Genomic DNA, 19963 nt, shown 5'->3' on the forward strand with positions numbered 1-19963 from the left:
TAATATCGAAATAATGTGCTAAGTTGATAAGATAGAAAACATGTACATGTAATTAAAATGTCAGCGTTAAACTGATCGATATTTTGAAAAACAAGCCGCATTGTTCACTTTACCTGATTTAAAAGAACAGCCTTTGACCTATTAGCATGTGGTCATAAACATATGACGGAACACGCAAGCGTCTTGGCTAAATTTACGAAGCTCATAGTTACAATATCTCAACCGACGTAAGGTGGTGCTTTCGCTGTTGCAGACACATTTTCGACAAAGTGGAAATAATGGGCAAAGAGCCATCCTACATCGGCATTTATTGGTGTACGCTTACCATTTTGTTGTTTACAGGTATGATAATCACAGTTTCCCTTCCTATTCTCATTCTAACGTTTTCTCCCCAGAAACTGGCCAGCTTGGGGTTTTAACACACACAATATATTATTGATCTCGATGTTTATCTACAAATGTTAGATCAGCCCAATGTTTTGACAACATTCACGAAACGACTCTGTAATTTGATAAAATGGCTGTTCTGGGCATTTGAAATTAACCCTAGGCCAATGCACTGGTCAGACATCATGTTATCTATATAATAGTAGTTCTAAACATAGACAGAAGAGGGGAAGTCCCCCTCTACTGTCTATGTTCTGAAGTAAACTACTAAAAGCTGTTACACTACTGGAAAGTTTCGTTTGAGACGCCATGCCGAGTTCCTTCTCAGTGGGTTCTAACATAGGGGTGGATTTAGATCGGACGCTACAAGACGATACAGAAATTGTGTGACATACATTAGAACTGAACTGAACATTCATCTACATTGAAACGTACAGTATAGCAGTCGAAAAATCAGAACTTCGGTCATATATATTAACCGTGACGTGACTCAACAAACATGGAGGTAGCTCCATGCAACAAATGACCCCACCGCCACGCAAAAACACGGATGTTTTGCGACGAGAATATAGAGAAGCCGTGGGGGATGTTGGTGGGGGGGGGTGCTAGAACTGCAACTAATCGACATCAAATTGTTCAAATTGGTGACGGTCATATCAGTTCAGTAGAGGTAAAAATACAATCAAATTTGCAACTTACGTGTTTGGCCGAAAAAAACCCTAAATTCCATGCTGTCCCACCAATCTACATAGTGGATCCATGAACTAAAAAACTATGATGTTCCCTACATCACGAAGGAGGTCTGTGCCTACATGGATTGTTAATACTAGAGGAAATGATTAAGGGTCAGTTTCTGTTCTCTAAAAAGTTCCCACACGCTTAAAAAGGTGCTTATTGTGAGCAGTAAACCCCTCTCTAAAGAGAAAACAATTCACATGTTTTTCTTATGCGCCATACGTACGATGCTGTGTGGACCTTTGAGTACATGCTCCGTTCACTATGTTACCCTACACCACAATAGAGGGAAACACTGTGGACGAACACAAATCACCATACAATGAGTTAGGTGGCTGCAAAGTTTGCAAGGACCAAAGACCACGGACTGTGAAAAGAAGGACCTCGGCTACTTCTTTGGCGTCTACACACGCGCTACTCCGCTCTGCGTGGCAGGGCTATAATACGGCTACGGCATAGTCATAGCCGAGCACTCATGACTCATTCCGGCCGTGGGGCTAATAGCGGACCATCGCGCATCGGTTGATACCGTGGCAGAGAATTACTTTATTATTTTTTGGTCACGCTTACGTTTGTCATTGGAGGTAAAAAATTATCTTCTACCTCCATGGTTAGTAATGGAGCCAGGAGCGGAGCTAGTACCTCCATGCTATACGGCATTGAGAAATATGTTGGTCATTGCATGCTCATTGTGTTTCGAATGTCATTACACACGGCTTTGCTAGGTCTGCATAGTATTCCCTGTTTGATGAACGTTAGTGTTGTAATTGTAGGGAAATTAGTGAAACCAACATTATTGGGAATCGCAACTGTCTTACAAAGAGCATTGAGCTAGCTCCATGCAAAGAGTAATCTGAATTCGCTGCCCACATGTGGGGGTTGTCAACCTGATGTAATAGCCATTCCCCAGATTTCCATCGATAAAGTGTGTGCGTAAACAAGAAAAGTAAACTCATGAATTTTAACAGACGTGGTGGGTATGGCCGATTTTGCCCAAACAGGCCATAGCCACCACGTCTAAATCTGTGTGGGGAAAAGCTGTCATGTTATGTTCTTTACGAGATAATACTAGTATGTGTAAGGATTGCAAGTATTGCAGGATTGGCTCTTAATATTTCATCGGTTTCACAAGTGTCTTTTCTTAATATTCAAAGAAAATTCACCTTTTTGCGCTATCCGTCAATAGAATGTTCACTTGAGCTTCAGCAGGTTCTGAGAACAAGCAAGAAAGACCTTTATTCTCATGTACATTGTTTCATGCAAGGGTGTATTAAAGCAATACATAAAAGAGCATACAGCTAAATGTAAACTACATTACAGATATGTAGTAAAATAAATTAATTTCCCTTCATTCCATAGCAATTAATCAGACATGATTGATTTCCAAAAGTCATGTTGCTTCACCAAGTCACTAAAATGTAAATATATAAAACCTACAACTTATCAGTTGGGGGCGCTCTTTCTACCTCACCATTCAAAATTGTTCCCACACTTAAACTGAACAGATTGACCCAGTCACACCTCTCTAAATCCTACTATTCTATAAACTTTTGTTTATGTCGTCAATATATCTATCGCGCGCTCCTAGCACATTTTCCAAGTTTCTTGAAACGTGGTTGGTCAAAATTGGCTGTTCTTGCCACCTTGATCACCCCTTTAAAATAGTAGGTGAGTTGGAAAGCAACATTGTAATTACAAGACTCGTTAGCAGTTTAGTGAAACACAGGAAAACATGACACATTACACGTTTTCAGTAGGTGCAAAAGTTGAGGCCGTCGTGACTGTAACTGGTGGACAAAGGGTGCAGTTAAGGAAATAGTTGCAGCTCAAGAAGTACTGTTTACAAATTCCGTTCACTACATTACCCTCCAGCACGATAGAGGGAAACATTGACCCCAAACTCCAATCGCCGAACACAAACCCAGGTGGCTGCAATTTTTGGCCTGACCAAAGACTACATGTACAATAAAAGAAGGGTTCAGCTACTACTCTAGTGTCTACACGTGCGCTACTTAATTCGCCCTGAGAGGCTGGGCCATTATACGGTTGCGTATTTCTGTACGGCGTAGTCATAGCCGATCACTCGTGACTTACATCGGCCCTAGGGCTAATAGCTGACCATCGCTCATTGGTTGATACGGTGACAAAAATACTTTAAGTAAATAAGAGTAATAACCACCGTTCTTTTATTCTTGGTCACATGAATGTTAGTCAATGGAGGTAAATAATTATCTTTTACCTCCATGGTTACTCTGTCGCTTCGATCATGGTGTCAGGAGAGTAACTAGTACCTTCATGCCGTACGGCAACCATTGTTGAATGTCTAGGTCAGTGCTTTCTCACTGTAAGCTTATTTCGAATGTTTTCCCAAACGGCTGTGCTAGGTCTTTGCTGCGTAGTTTGAGGGAAATTATTGGTGTTACGTTAACACTAAAGAGTAACTGCCTTTAAAGGTTTACAGTCACCTGTAATCAAAATATGGCCATATACGGTTCAAGGGGCGTTCTTTGGTATTCAAAATGCCCATATGAGGGCGCTGTTTTAAAAAGCGATCACCCGCTTTAAATCTGCGATTGGTTAGATTTCTTCTTCTCATGGTAACTGTTTCAAACTTAAAACAGGTGACAGTATACCTTTGAATTACCATAAAATATTACTACATGAACGAATCACGTTTCATCGTAAGAGTAAAGACTTCCTTCCTGGGTGATTTTGGTCATTTTTTTTTTGTTTTATGCTAAATTTTGAATCTGTGTAATATAATTTTTGAATGCAAATTGTAGGCAAAGTCGCGTGCTGTCCTTTTCTTATGTCAGCGTATCTAAAAACGTAAGGAGATAACGTTATCCGGTGAAGTGCGCATGCATTCGCCTTATGCTCAGTTACCAACCAGCCGAGCTCTAGTGGGATGCCATGGCCACTGTAGGAAGTCGTCACAAGTGAAAGCGTGGTCCTCAAAAGAGTGGAAGTTGTTGGATCTAGGATCGTACTACAACAGTCGCAAGGATCCTAGACATTCTGTTGTATATACACAGACATTTTGTTACATATTTCGAGAGTGTGTACTAGGAGAACACATATTACATATGCTTTTTTTGGTTTAACGTACTTTTTTTGTCAGTACGGGACGATAGATCGAGCATAAATCGACCGCTCCATCAGACTACCCAGAGCACGGGTATCTGTGGTCTTAGCTACCAAAGGCAGCCGACGACAGCGAAAGCACGTTCCCCAAAGGAAAATATCAAGTATATGTTCCGGACTAGGCAAGAGTTGAAGTTGTCAGTTACATTCCACTTTAAACTCCAGGTTTCGGTGCGGTAACAAGACGTGTGAGCTGGAACTGGTCGCAAGCGCGCACTATAACGCAAAACGCTACTAATTCAACATCAGCGTTCATGCCAGGTCAGACCTACAATTTGTTCCAGTCTTACGTAAAAGGATATATGTAATTTGGTACAGAGAGTAATTGTGTCAGGTCTTGATGTCATTACAGCGTTTGTTTAATTTTTTGTCAAGATTTTAAGCGCAATTACCCACGATTTTGTCACAAAGGTTAAACATGGTGTGTAATGCAGGGCTAGTACTGAACATGATTAAAGTATTAACATTATTTTCGTTATTGTAATTCTGGCCAAAGGCTATGCAAACGTTTAGAACCTAGTATGCTTCTGCCAACAATCGACCTAGCGGCGATATAGCTCGCTGTGTTATGTAGAAAATAACTATTTTTGACAAATATGTAGACGACGAAGGTGAAAATCTTTGATAGCTCATTTTAGTGACCAGACCAAAATGGCAAAAAAGCTGTAAAAAACACAATTGAAGATTTACTCATAATTTACATATTGCATTACGATCATCTCTAACAGCATGTCAACCGATTTAAAGCTAATTGACGAGTAATTTTCTGAGAACATTTTCTGACCAAAAATGCAAAAATTGCCCCCCCCCCCCCAAAAAAAAAAATTGCAGATTCTGTCATAGCTGTAATGTATCATAAATTAACTTTAAAAAAATTAAGATAATTCTGCACAATTTGAACAAATCATCTCTAGGGACCTATGTACAAAATATCAAAGTTATGTGACATCTAAGTTTGAAGAAGAAAATTTTTAAAGAATTTTTGACAAAAAATGACAAAATTGCCTTAAAAATACAAATATGCAAATTTTATATGATTTCAACTAATCTAATTGAAATCACCCTAGGTAGCCTGCATATCAAATTTCAAAACATTTTCATAACTGTGTGGTCGCAGGGCTGTAATGACTGACTTGATTAAGTCTTCTGTAATTCTATCAGGAGTTTGCCGTGCTAAGGTTGTTGATGTAGAGCAGAAAGTCGCCGATCATGAAACAAGTGAAGCCGATTTGAAAGGTAAGTATTCAACGAATTCGAACACTTCAACCATGAACTTGTACACTGATAAAAATCTATCTTGCAGACCTACTATCGCCGAAGATTTGTAGGTTTCATAGTGACATTGAAGGTCATTCAAACGTTACTGTACAGTTTGTACTTTGTCCCTTCACTTAGTTATTAGTTCTGTTATTTTTGAATACCTTTCGTTTTGACGAAATAGGTAGGTAGGCAGATTGGTAGGTAGGTAAGAAGGTAGGTGGGTGGAAACGTCATTGAGTAGGTCATTTTAGGTCATTCAAACTTTTACAGTCTATCCTTTATTAGTGATTATTTATTGGATAAATTTTGTTATTAAGAAAATAGCTGACTTCAACGTTTTTCTTATGTAACAGAAATGTATATTGTCCTGGATTTGACCATTTCGTGTCGTTTAATTAACATTGCTTTGCCAGCCTTTACTAAACTACCAGAAGTGTACTGTGAACTCAGCGAATTTTCACCTTGGCAAAATTCAAGAGAGACGATATAAAGATATTAATTCTCTCGAAAAAAACGGCATAATTAAATTGGCTAATTTCCTTAAGGTAGAATCAGAAGATCTATGCGTCAGAAACAAATTCAGTACAAAAATATAAAAAAAAAACGTTAGTTTAAAAAAATGATAAGTCTGCTTTGAAGGATTATGTGCCCGAGCCTTCCTTAGAACTCAAAATATTAGAATCAGGAAAAGAAAAATTACAGAAGGAGGAAAGACAGAGGGATAATGTAGGGAGAAGAATAACGAATGGAAGAAAGGCAGAGGGCGTAAATAGGCTAATGGAAGAAAGACGAAAAGGCAGAGGAAGGCTGGAAAGACTACTAATAGAAGAAAGGCAGAGGGAGGAAGAGAGAAAGGAAAGAGAAAGGGAACGACAAGATAAAATAAAAGAGCATCAATTTAAAGGGACATTATCGCTATCTTTTGACTTCTTTTTCACCAATATTGTTGCAAACGAACAATTGCTGATATCGTTCGACTTATTGAAAGATGTCGAAAAAATGGTCGACCATAGACAACTTCCATCCAATTTTGCCTACATTGTGTAGACAAACCTGGGGTCAGAGGTTTTAGGTGGGCTACTGCGAAAACCATTTTTAGAGAGGCTGTCCCTGTGCGAGGGAAGCGTTCGTATCCGCGGCCATTGTTAATCTCATTCAACCCATGAACACTCGGGCGAAAACCAGCCTTGCAAACAAAAGAGCATCGCGATGTCGAACTTCGAAAGTCGACGTTCTGAGAGGAGTGGAAGAAGAGAAAATTGTGAAATTTTTAAAACTTCTGAGAAAAACAGAAAAAATATTTTTCAACAGAAAATGATCATCGCAGATTGTACCTAGCTACGATCTTTTATTGTGATCACAAGATCTTTCTTGTTCTCTCAAGATCTTTTCTTGTGCTCACGAGAAACTATCTTGTGATCACAAGATCTTTTCTTGTGCTCACGAGATCTTTTCTTGTACTCACAAGATCTTTTCGTGTGATCACAAGATCTATTTTTGTGCTCTCAAGATCTTTTCTTGTGCTCTAAAGATCTTTTCTTGTGCTCATGAGAAAATATCTCGTGATCACAAGATCTTTTCTTGTCTTCATGAGATCTTGTCTTGTGCACACAAGATAATTTTGTGTCCTCCTAAGATAGTACCTCGTTTGCTAATTATATTTTCTAACACAACTGTAAAAACTTGTGGATGAGCCCAGCCTTAATTTCTAGACTGAGTTGATTATGCCATTGAGTGGAACAAGAGGGACAGAGCACTGCGGCAAACAACGAAAGAAGTGACAGCTTTCAGTGTGCGATGTCTTTTGGGATTTCAGTCAATAATTGCTTTGTTTCACATCTTGCGTTGCACTGTACTGACAAACGAACATACGAAACATGGACAAAGTTAGAATTCCGATTTTGTTGCAGATGTCAGTTTAATTTCGTTTTTGTGCATTAACAGTAATCGCCAAAACTTTCCGAGATTTATAGTTCAAGTCTTTCACCGTTTTAATCTAGCAGCACACCGTGACCGTGATAATAAATTCAGTATGAAGGTTTCTACTATGGTCACCTCAAATTATAGCAAACCAAAATAAATGCCAGGTTTCTTTCCGATCAGTCGATAGAGTGTATCCTCTCAATAATTATTGCAAATGAATTAGTTCTGCGCCACTACGTAAACACATAAAAGTCTTTCTTGTTTTAAGGAAACACATGTTAAATGTGATATGGCATTGTAAAAGTTGTAACCTTTCACATAGGGAACAACTGGACATTGTTCACATTGGTAAACAAGCGTTAATTTCTTATTTTGGGAAAATGCAACACGTGCTCAAATGTTATACTATAACATCATATCGCAAAGTTCAACAACCAGAACAATGTCACTGAATGCTGTAAATCTGTTAAAATCGAAGGTAAACATTGTTGGAGTTATCAAATGAGAAAAAGCTAATGTGCTGTAACATATGTCATCGTTTTTAAATACTGACCTTTGAAAGGCAAATGTGATCAAAAACAAACTTCTTCGGATAGACTAACAAAATAAGCAAACAAGACTAGCAAACATTATCACTTGTCAACTTTTGTGTAACAATGTGACAAATTTTTGAGAACAAGAAAAGATCTTGAGAGCACAAGAAAAGATCTTGAGAGCACAAGAAAAGATCTTGTGATAACGAGATAGTTTCTCGTGAGCACAAGAAAAGATCTTGAGAGCACAAAAGATCTTGAGCACAAAAAAAGTTCTCGTGCGCACAAGAAAATATCTCGTGATCACAAGAAAAGATCTTGAGAGCACAAGAAAAGATCTTGAGAGCACAAGAAAAGATCTTGTGATCACAAGAAAAGATCTCGTGAGCACAAGAAAAGATCCTTTGATCACAAGAAAAAATCTTGAGAGCACAAGAAAATATCTTTGCTCACGAGATAGTTTCTCGTGAGTACAAGAAAAGATCTTGAGATCACGAGATAGTTTCTCGTGAGCACAAGAAAAGATATTAAGAGCACAATAAAAGATCTTGAGAGCACAAGTAAGATCTTGAAAGCACAACAAAAGAACTTGTGACCACAAAAAAGATCTCGTGAGTACAAGAAAAGATCTTGTGATCACAAGAACTATCCCGTGATCACAAGATCTTTTCTTATGCGCATGAGATAATTTCGCGTGCTGTCAACATAGCACATTGGCGACGCGCATAGCTGGAACGCACCAAAGCGATCTTCTCTACGTGGGGGTATAAAACGAAAAAAAAATAAATTTATATCGCCACATTTTGCATTTGAAACCACGGAGATTTTACGCTTAAGGTCTAACTACCTATGTTCCCTGTGTCGTAAAAAACCTGAAAACATGGATGACATCGACGCACACTACTGGTGGGACAGACTTATAATCGTTTATTCTGTAACAAAAACATGCTGAAAAACAAAAGCCGTGTGTGTTCCGACCCTAGGTATATGCGACGCATATCAACGTATTGAAATGTTCAATTTACAAATATATACGCTACGTATATGATTAATTCCGTTCCGTATACGTCAATATACGTAAATATACTGAACGTATATCAATCAATTTGTACAGTGTAAGGCAACAATAACAGTGTAGGCTGTTGCGATCACGTGGAAAAGGAACTGTTCACAGTAGTTGTCCTTGAAAACCTCTTGATACAATTAAACTAACATGTCTTATGTTAAGAGTCTGTCTTCCGTGAGACGAAATGTATTTTTTCTGTATTACAGATGCTTTATCATTGTGGTGGATCGTGCTACTATGCGTGCCTGTTATTACTTTCTCTTGCCTGGTGTTGGCGCGCGCCCCAAACGGTGTAGTGGAATGGGCTTTGAGACCACTATGCTGCGATTGCTGTCATTCTTGTTGTAAAGGTAAGTAACCGAGATGTAACGTAATTTCGTACTTGCTATCTAAAACCTGCTGTACTCGAGTGAAATTTCATGCGAGGCTGTTTGCTCGGCTGCATTACTCTCGTGTGTGAGCGATTTGTAAATTTGTCATTTTGTGCCTTTGAGAAAAATGCACATTATGAGTGATATTTTTGCCTGGCATGGAAAACTGCCGATCTGGTGCGCCCGAGTAAGCAAGGTTATTCACGTCTGTTTTAATCAAAAGAGTGCATGGAAATCACAGTTGATATTATGCAATCTTTTAGGATAAGAACATTTTAATGTGATCGCACTTTCCCACGCTGTATAATATGTGTTTCCAAACATAAACAACATGGATCATTCACTTGGAGATATGGGAATGGAACTTGGGAAAAGAAGAGGAAATCGCAGCCCGCAATCCATCAAAAGTCCGCATTCTTAATCAGCGAGCTTGAATATTGACGCAAACATATAACGGCAATATGTATGTAAATAAGGAACAAGGTATGTACTAGTCTGTTATCATTCGTAATGAGACAGATTTGGTTAAAATGAGATAATGATAACGGTCATTCCTAAGATGTATTAGGATTTCTATGCGGTTATAAGACGCAAATCGTTAGTAAGTCCCTCATAACTCTTACTCGATTCAAGAATTAAACAACGTTTTTCAAACAACGGGAACAGTGTTCCTGTTCGGCAAATCGACACAATATCTTTAAATGAAAATGTTGGCAATGTCACGTCTGTTTTCGTAGATGGTATCATGCAAAAATTAAGATAATTGTTCTTAAACAGACATTTGGCAAATCTACAACAAAGGTATTTACAAAATGGAGGATTATACTCAGAGTACTTACAGAAGTCAGGCACAGAAACCATTGTAAAAGAGAACGGGTGGATTGTTTGAACACACATCGATTCATTTTGATATTTGTGATAAAATTTCAGTCCCCGGAGAAGAGTGGCTATAAACACAGAGCACTGCATTCGAAAATGGCGCCAAACGCTCAGCTGATCGCGTCGCTACGGACTGCCCCAATCGTCACGGTGATTCACACCTTTGACAATGGAAATTAATCTGCGTTGCCAGACCGGTGATAGAGGCACCGTGGCCAAACCAAGAATATTTTTACAACGCGAAGGTATTGACGAATGATGGTAGCAGCAAAAATTACATCGACTTCACAGATAATCTTTCAAAAACTCTCTTCTACAACCACCCTCACTCTTTCACTGACGAGAAAAACAAAACAATACAGAACTTTCCAAACACATATTGCATTTGAAGAACAGTAATATGCTTCACGCAAACAGTGGTCTGTTTTGTACCATACTACTGCTTACTCGAATGCTACAAAGAGATGTAACCTTTGCATGAAAGAAAAACTGTTTAACATCAATACTGAGAAGCCTAGCCTGGTAAACAAGCGATCGGAGCACATCTCGAAATGTCGCCATTAGAACAGTTACATTCTGTCTAACTATCATGCCTCTCATCTACAGAGAACACATGTAGTGTAAAACTCTGATATATATATATATATATATATATATATATATATATATATATATATATATATATATATATATATCTGTGAATGTGTGTGTGTGTCAACTGAAATGGAGGAATTAAATTTAATGATCGCTTCTTCTTGCAAATAGGTCCAATAGTGCCTCATTCTTATATGTAACTTTGCTCGGTCTATGTCATGTATTCGATAAACACTGGGCAATACACGTAAATATGTCAACGCATATCAAGCATTTTGTCCAGTTAAACTTTATAAAAACTGCTAGACCCTCCTCCGGTATTCCAAAGATGTCAGTGATATCCTTAAAGACATTTCATGCGTACCATGTAAATTTCTTGCCTTTCCCTTTGAAAGCAGATATAGTATGGAAACAAGAAATGAAGGCAACTTCACACATTATTTCGACCATTCTTACTGATATGGTATAGTTTCATGGCAACGGGAAACATGGTAATACACAGGTGAATCAAACGTGGTTTGACCCTTGTCATGTAATCTCGGTCGCCGGAAAAATGATTGTATGCTTGTTGACAAGCCCATTTGTTTACCCATCTCTCGATGTAAACCAAATACATCTGCTTGCATACTGAATTCTTAGATGTCGTAAAGATATCAAACATATAAAAAAAGTTTGTAGGGCAGTGAAGATCTTCTATAACGAATTTTATTTTTAGTTTTTTACACATAATATGTGCCTCCTGTACGGTAGTTCACTGGCACAGTAATGCTTCAACGGGACCACGAAAGGGCTGGTGTGTCTATAAAAAAATGAACACCTGTATCGATGTCTTGCTCTAGCAGTTTGCGAATTATAATTGCACCAAGCATGACAGCGTCCTCATGAAGCCAAAAGAATGTGACAGCCGCGAATGACCATATAGCCTTCCAAGCCCTGTACAGGCAAAATTTTGCAGCAAGAGTGAAGTCCATGTTCAATGATGAGGAAAAGTACGACTTTCGAAATACAAGGGCATCTTCACCAAGAGATACCAACTTAAAAGGATAGAGAAGATCTTCACTGTCTAGAGCGTCTTCTTTTTGTCTAGCTCCATCCCATATTCTTTGATGATGCGCTTGCTGTTTATCATGCTGGAGTGTATAAAAGCACAAACATCCCAATGTTCCCTGTTAAACCCCTTGCTGATGCCAATGTATTGCCGCATCACGACCAACACACTGAAGTGGTTGTGCCGTGCGCTAAACCCCTAGTTGACCAGCTTGTTGCTCCGCTTCTTGCCGTCCTTCGATGCTGCGCAATCATCTAAAATGATCAACAACTGTGTCCCTGCATATGTTTTGTGGTATGACATCATCATCTCTGTAGAGTAAGCTCTTGTTGTAGGATTTGTTGTCCAGGTAAGTGGAGCACAAGGAAACAACGTCCTAAAACTTCTGATGATAGGGTCCCATCAACAAACTCATCATGTACTCTCTGCGCTAGGTGATTGGGTGCCGTGCGTTGTGGGTTCGAGTCCCGGTTGAAACCATCGTATGGTCATATTGAAGGGTGATTCTGCCCACATATCGCTGTCCACCTCTTTTCTACCCGCTGTGAGTTGCATACGCCTATACTTGAAAGGGGATACTGTCGAGTTTGGTTTCAACAGAACCTTCGTGTTAAACAGCACATAGACTTGTGCCAGCAGTCTATTTCAACGATTGCTGTGGGTGTGTTTTTTCGGCGGATTTCCAGTGGCACTACACCATCTTTCTTGTTTATAAATCTCAGGCCATGACGATTAAATATTTCTGCTTAAAACTTCTCAAGTCAACGAACAGGCAGACCTTTTGGCTACTGGTCTTCAGCAAATTTTTTCGTATTCCTCTTTCCAGAAATGCTGGCTGCCTGCGCTCGGCATAGACTTTGTTATAATCCCTTTGATCGTAATAAAACGTTTTCAAGGTCTGGATTCACTAACAGATCGCTAACTAGCCGGGCTTGCTTCTGTTTCTTTGTAAAAGAATGAGCACCCTTTTAAATACTTTGGCGAGGGACATTAATAAAATCAAACAAAATAACAACAACATTATACATACAGTGAAAATCACAATTTACAAGTAAGTGGGTAAGAGGTTGGAAAATAGTTGTGATCTAAGTATAAAGTTCAACCTTGCAAGTAATACTTTCCATGGAATAGAAATATATAGCCGCTGTCGAACTTGGTGTTTTCATTACGTTAAACTCTTACAAATCAGAGCAATTGAACAAAATAAAATTAAGACAAAACAAAATAAGAAAACATTAAAAGATCAGTATCATGACGAAAAAAAGCTTTCTGTATGCTATTCTAAACTATTTAGAACACGTATATATCTTATGCTATTTTGAATACCATACCAAATTCGGTCCAACAATTTTGATTGAGAATAAAATTCTATTTTATACCTAGGGACATGAAGGTCACATTTACTCTGATTTTTGATGTACCGATTGTGATCGAAATAAGTAAAATATTTTGTTTTGAAGTGGATGGGAAGCCTTTCGAATTTGACACTCACACGTAAACTGTAATGCTTTATATATCAAGAATACGAAGTCTATTGAACAAATGTACAGCTTGTGCATTTTACTCTCTTCCTGAAGTAATACGAACAATCTTTGTTGTACAATAGAAACATTTTTTTTAAATTTGTGTGATTTGTTCTTCTCCAAACTTGAAGCCCATATGTAATATTTGGCAAAACGAATGAATTGTATTAGAATCAAATGAATGTGCTAAGGGACTAAATTCCTTGATTTCTAGAGAAATACCAATTATGTTACAATTTTTCTCTTGATTTCCCTAACATGCTTTATCCATGTGAAATTGATATCGACAGGAATCCAAGAAAGGTTACATTATCAACTTTTTTGACAGGATTATGTTTCACAGAAAGGGGTTCATGTACTTCCATATCCCTATGACATCCTATACCAGCATGTGTGACATCGCACCATTAACTTATCAAACGCACTGTTGGTTCCTCTGGTTAAAATGACATTATGTATATTATAAACAACGTACAAGAAGTTAGAGTCGTCAGCATAAAGTCTAAAATTGAAAATAAAGTTTGAAGAATATGGGATATTGTTGATGCAACAAGAAACAACATTAGGCCCAATAGAAATCCTTAAAGCACACCGCTAGAAAGCTTTGCCATGATTTCAAATGTTTTATTGTTGATGATTAAATATTTGCGTTTACCATGCAAGTAACTCGTAAAGCTTTTCAAAGGTACGCCCTTATACCGTACTGTTCTTATTTGGAAGTATGATCTCATCATTTAAAGTATCGAAAGCTTTTGAAATACAATGAAAATTTACCTTTATTCGAAACTATACAAACACTTGCAATTGTTTTTACAGCCTTTATTCTTTCTGAAACCTATGGAAGACCGGTCACGACATGCGACATGCGACCTGCGACTTCAAAACTGTAACCTGCGTCCTGCGAGTTTGAAACATACGACCTGCGACTTCGGCATTTAGACCAAGGTGTAGGCCTAACCTGCGACTTCACAACAGCGACCTGCGTCCTGCGTGTTTGTCAAACTGCGATATCAGTCTTGATTTGTTCGCACCATTGCTCTGAACACGAGCCTGAAAAACACGAGGGACACCATTGCACTATATTAAAACAGCCGGTTTACCGCATTCTCGCGACCAGAGCATTATTTTCGCACCGCTGGCCTACGCAAAAATCGGCCAGCGAAAGAATTCAACCAGCGATAGAAGTGCATGAAGCTGTGACGGTAGAGAATTCCAAAACGAAGAGCACAAATTTATTTTCCTTCTTACGAAAGGCAAACCGATCTGAAATAATGCAAGTAGTAATAGGGTTTTAAACGTCTACATCAGTGTTTAATAGTTTCCGGAACTTTTCTGCCTACATGATCTAAAATATTATATACACACAAAAAATAATATGTACATATTATAGTATGTACATATTAGGCTTAAAGACTGAAAATAGGATCGTAGGAGGGTTTAATTATGTCCTGTTTTACAGTTTTAACTCGCGTTATCTATAAAGAACTTGAGTCGGTCTCTGGCTATTCATGGTTAGCAAATATGTTTGCACTTCTGTCAATATCAGTATTATTTTAACTGCTTTACTTTGCATATGTTATTTGTGTAGACAAATATAGTCCGAAGTTAACCAGTAAGAATATTTTTATTTTTCCAACTGAACAAAAGTTGGATCAATTCGATTTTTTGACGGAAAAGTAAAAATGAAATTAGACGAAAAGATGGCAACATCCGATGATCAATCACTAGAGAATTGGAACAAAACTAGAAATGTTAGAAAATGAACGGCAATAACTGAAAATTCAATGTTTGCAATGACACTGACGCAGTTATGATACAGGGGGGGACAACTGATGAATTAAACAGACAGCTAGATGGTTATACCATAGTGAAATGAGGATAAATACCAGAGATTTCTAAAAATCAAAAAGTTTGTTGATAACATAAGGAAAGAAGCGAGGTAAGGCAGACGAAGAATATCTAAAATAATTTGAAATTATAATATAAACATATAAATGCCTAGATCACGTAGCATATTATTTCCATGCATTAACACGTACTGTCAACATTTCCGTCATAAAATTATCTCTCCAGATGAAAATGAGTGAACTGGTGTGTACATGAATTGAGTTTTGCCAGACTTTGTGAACGATATACCAAAGCGAAAGCAATGGCTTATTAATTGATCGATGTTGAACGTTAAATCTCCTTTCCACGTTTTACCCTTTGAGCGCTGTAATTTTCTCCCACCAAACTTTTAGTGCAAAATTTTACCAATTGTATGAATTTTCTGTAATTTTTGATAATTTTGGACCAAATCGACATCACATTTCATTGGCTACAGGTTTTTCCCAATTTTTTTGCAAAAATTGGAGAAGAATTGACAGGGGTTTATTATATAAAGGGGACAAAAATAGACTTTGGCGCTCAAAGGATTAAAGTTCACGCAAGACGCCTCCAATCTAATACTGAGGAAAACACCATGAAACGTTACGTGTTGTTGTCGCATGTCGCAGTTGTGAAGTCGCAGGTCGCAGTTTGACAAACACGCAGGTCGCTGTTGTGAAGTCGCAGGTTATACACCTAGGTCTAAATGCCGAAGTCGCAGGTCGCATGTTTCAAACTCGCGGGACGCAGGTCGCAGTTTTGAAGTCGCAGGTCGCATGTCGCATGTCGTGACCGGTCTTCCATACAAACCATATTGATGCTCATATAAGATCTTCCGTTTTTTAAAGATATCAATGACATACTTTTAACATTTTCCTAATAAAGGTACTTATTATTGAACTTACAGACAGTCAGGGGACTGGTTTATGGTAAACGAAAGGTGATAATGTGGAAGAGGGGTGACGATATTTCAATAATATCTTCTTTAATAAATTTGAAGGGATGTATCCTATCCATTTGCCATCGTCAATAACATCAATAACGTTTTCAACATTACATTTCGTTAATGGTATCAAGAAAAAAGACATTTTGCAATTGAAACACTCTGGAGCCTGTCTGCCAAACCCTTACCAATTGATGCAAAAAACTTATTGAAATCGCTATCAATATATTCCAAAAGTATAAGAATACAAACTTGACCATTTAACTAGATTTCCAATTGTTTAGGGATAACCATACATTTACGAGTTGGGTTAACAATTAAGTAATTACTTATCCGTAAGTCTCGGTCATCTTGTCCTTACTTTTAGAAAAATAAGTTGACATAATACCGATTAGGTGCTTAATGTAACTATTCGTAAGAAAAATTCCGTATTTCTTGTAATGGTATATAAGTCACTGTTACAACGTGGTGTCTTCAAACGGGGTTCGAACCAACAATATACAGCATCCTGTCACTTAGCGTAGAAGCAACAGAAAGAACCGCTCGGACAAATCCCCACTGTCAAAAAGAGTGGTTTAATTAATAACCAGGCTAAGTTGTTACATCTGTCTGACTGCGATTTCTCCAAAACTTTGTAAAGTTCATGAAGCACTCATGCTCACACACTCAACAACCAACATCGCCCAAACTTTATCTAAGCAACGAATGCATACATCGCTTCAACTGTTACAAATGACATGTTTAAAAAATTATGCTTCGTTTAGATAGCTTCCCTGATGCAAGGTGTATGCTTTTGCCTCGTTTTGCTAACATTTTTTTTCTTTTATACTTGGCGTTGAATTTAGTAGTGTGAAGATAATTGAGGGTTCATTTGCATATTTAATGAACTTTGTCATCAGTGATATAACTCTGAATTTTGGCACCAAATTTGGTGAAACCTGCTACAGATATTGATCTGATCAATATCTAATTGTCGCGTGAAGTGCTGAGCGGCGTCAAATTAATTAAGTGTGTTTTTGCATATTAAATAACGTTGAATTTAGTGATACTAATTGATGAAACATTCTATAGATGTTAATCTGATAAATATCTAAATATCCCGAGAAGCATTGGGCAGTGTAAAATTAGCAAACATTTCACTTGCATATTAAATGAATTTTTGTAATTAGTGTTTTAATTTAGATAGTACTGTGTAAAAGTTGATGAAACCTGCTACATACAATGATCTGACAGACGTCTGATTGTTCTGTGAAGCGCACTACAAAGCTGATGTAATGAACCTGTTATAAACCACTTGGGCACATCAGTTCACATCTGGTTCATTTTTTTTATTCAGATAGGCCGCAATCATACGAATAACCCAACGGAAAGTCTGATTACGAAAAACTGTGACATCTACAAAGCATCAGCTTTTTCCGCATAATAAAAATATAAGTCAGATTGACCTAAAATATATTTTCAAGTATTTTATTCACTGTGAACTGCACTGGAATTTGCCGAAACTTAGAATGCTTCTACAATATTACAAAGTTAAAATGTGATAGCTTCATTCGTCAGTCTATAATGGACAGTTTACATACCAATGTTCCTGATTTGCTTCTAAAGTAATAAATTAAAATTGTAATATCTGTTAGTAAGATTTGGTTTCTTTTCACTGACACAGACACAGCGTGTGGTTTTTCATAATTTGTGTATCATTTCATATATTATATATATATATATATATATATATATATATATATATATATATATATATATATATATATATATATATATATATATACATATATATAATATTATATATATATATATATATATATATATATATATATATATATATATATATATATATATATATATATATATATATATATATATATATATATATGAAATGATACACAAATTATGAAAAACCACGCTTTAAAAAATTGTACAATATTTTGAAAACGTAGTATAATTTGATATATGCCAAAATATTGACTATCATCACTAAATGAGTAATTTTGTATTAACGTCAGACAAAAATAAATCGGTACACTTGCCTGATCAAGCATGAGAAACATTCGGTCTGTTTTCACTAGGGTACTGACTATTGTAAAGCTAATACTGCAAATTTACAAAACAGTAGACTGCCTCGATAACAAACCCATCTCTATTTGCAGGAAAATATTTTGTTAAAGTGTAAAAGTACTTGAGAGATATTGATTCCTTGTCTCGATCAAGTTTGATTTCTACATAACGTTTTCGCTTTCTTTGTCTCGTTATGTCTTCTGTCTTCGACGCAAGTTTTAGTCTTCCCGTTATTAATGAAATATTGCAGAAAGAATGTTTTTGCCTGTGAAAAAGTGCTATAAGTGTACAGTTCTATAAGTGTACAGGGTCCTGGACAAAACTGACTGCTGCGAATTCACCCGTTATAATAACAAAAATATATATTTTAATTGATTAAAGTTCATTAATCATTTTGGCATTAAATATTTACCATTAAAATTAAACATTACTATACGCTTTCATACAGATCATGGGGTCGGCTTTTATATCCATATTTTGTTGTAAATTTTAAATTTTATTTCTTTTGGCTTTGCCTTTTTTTCCAGGATTTGAAGGGTCTTCCCTTATGCTCTGTCCGTAAATTATACCAATATATGCATTTATATTTTAATTTTCCAAGTTGCGTTAGTGTCACTTGAGATTTCAGCGTCATCTGTGATATAAATCTTCGGACCTCCTGATCGTTGACAATGACAGGGTTCTCAGCGTTGTGTTCGTTGTCAGTCTACTTGCTCTTGCACGACACAGTGTTCGACAGTCATCCTGTAAACTCTTTAATGTTGACTTTTTTATGAAAATTAAACTGAAAATGTTTATACTTTAATAGGTTTAATCACAAAATACCGGGTTTTATGTAGTCGTTCATAGTACGTTTCGGTATTGTCCTCGACGCTATGCGTTTCGAATAATACCATCGCTTCACGAGGTACGAGGCTTGGATGAAAAGTTTTGAGCCTAACTATGAAGTCCTACTAGAATGAGTTTCAATGATATTTATTTTTCAGCATAGTCCACCTTGCGGTCCACACACTTCTAGCTGCGGTGCTGCAGCGCTTGGATCCCCGCTTTGTAGAAGCCATCTTGGTCGTCAAAGAAGTCACGAACGGCGGATCAGACGTTATCATCATCGTCATAATGCTTTCCAGTGAACTGTTTCTTCATGTTCAGGAAGAAATGAAAGTGTGAAGGTGCCAGGTCAGGAGAGTATGGTGGGTTTGCAAGGAGTTCGAAGCCGCAGTCACGCATTCTTGCCATGCAATGACTGACTTGTGGGGTGGAGCATTGTCCTGATTGAACAAGACACCTTTTCTCAACTTTCCTCGTCGGTTTATAGCCTCCCGTAACTGCCTTGTATCAGCTGTATTACCCCTATTTGTAACAATCAACCCTATTTGTAACAAAATTTAATTTTCAAAAAAACTTTGCCGTATATGTTGAAATATTAATAAAATATGCATATTTGTATGTTTGAGGGCAATTTTCTTTTTTTTTCCTTGTCAAAACTCATTTTTTCCGAAACTGCTTTGTTACAAATTGGGTTGATTGTTACAAATAGGGGTGACATGTGTCAACCCTATTTGTAACAATCAACCCTATTTGTAACAAAACCTAAATTTCAAAGAAACTTGGCCGTATTTGA

General features: G+C 37.2%; 1 protein-coding gene across 2 annotated transcripts; it reads left to right on the forward strand.

Annotated features, from left to right (window-relative positions):
* Positions 1–213: 213 nt before the first annotated feature.
* LOC139125902 (uncharacterized) lies at positions 214–19679 on the forward strand. Of its 2 annotated transcripts, none has more exons than XM_070691989.1 (4): positions 214–342; positions 5428–5502; positions 9255–9398; positions 17609–17899. In XM_070691989.1, the coding sequence occupies exons 1-4, from the start codon at positions 279–281 to the stop codon at positions 17629–17631; spliced, it is 306 nt and encodes a 101-aa protein (XP_070548090.1). In that variant the 5' UTR covers positions 214–278; the 3' UTR covers positions 17632–17899. The 2 variants fall into 2 exon arrangements, with proteins under 2 accessions (XP_070548090.1, XP_070548097.1); XM_070691996.1 differs by lacking the exon at positions 17609–17899 and adding an exon at positions 19329–19679 and having other exon boundaries at positions 215–342.
* Positions 19680–19963: the final 284 nt, after the last annotated feature.

The sequence above is a fragment of the Ptychodera flava genome, chromosome 3 (assembly GCF_041260155.1).
Source record: "Ptychodera flava strain L36383 chromosome 3, AS_Pfla_20210202, whole genome shotgun sequence".
NCBI lineage: Eukaryota > Metazoa > Hemichordata > Enteropneusta > Ptychoderidae > Ptychodera > Ptychodera flava.

Coding starts and splice junctions, on each gene's coding strand:
- LOC139125902 (XM_070691989.1), top strand. CDS start 279: ATGGGCAAAGAGCCATCCTACATCGGCATTTATTGGTGTACGCTTACC. Junction 343..5,427: donor TACCATTTTGTTGTTTACAG/GTATGATAATCA, acceptor TAATTCTATCAG/GAGTTTGCCGTGCTAAGGTT. Junction 9,399..17,608: donor CTGTCATTCTTGTTGTAAAG/GTAAGTAACCGA, acceptor TTTTTTATTCAG/ATAGGCCGCAATCATACGAA.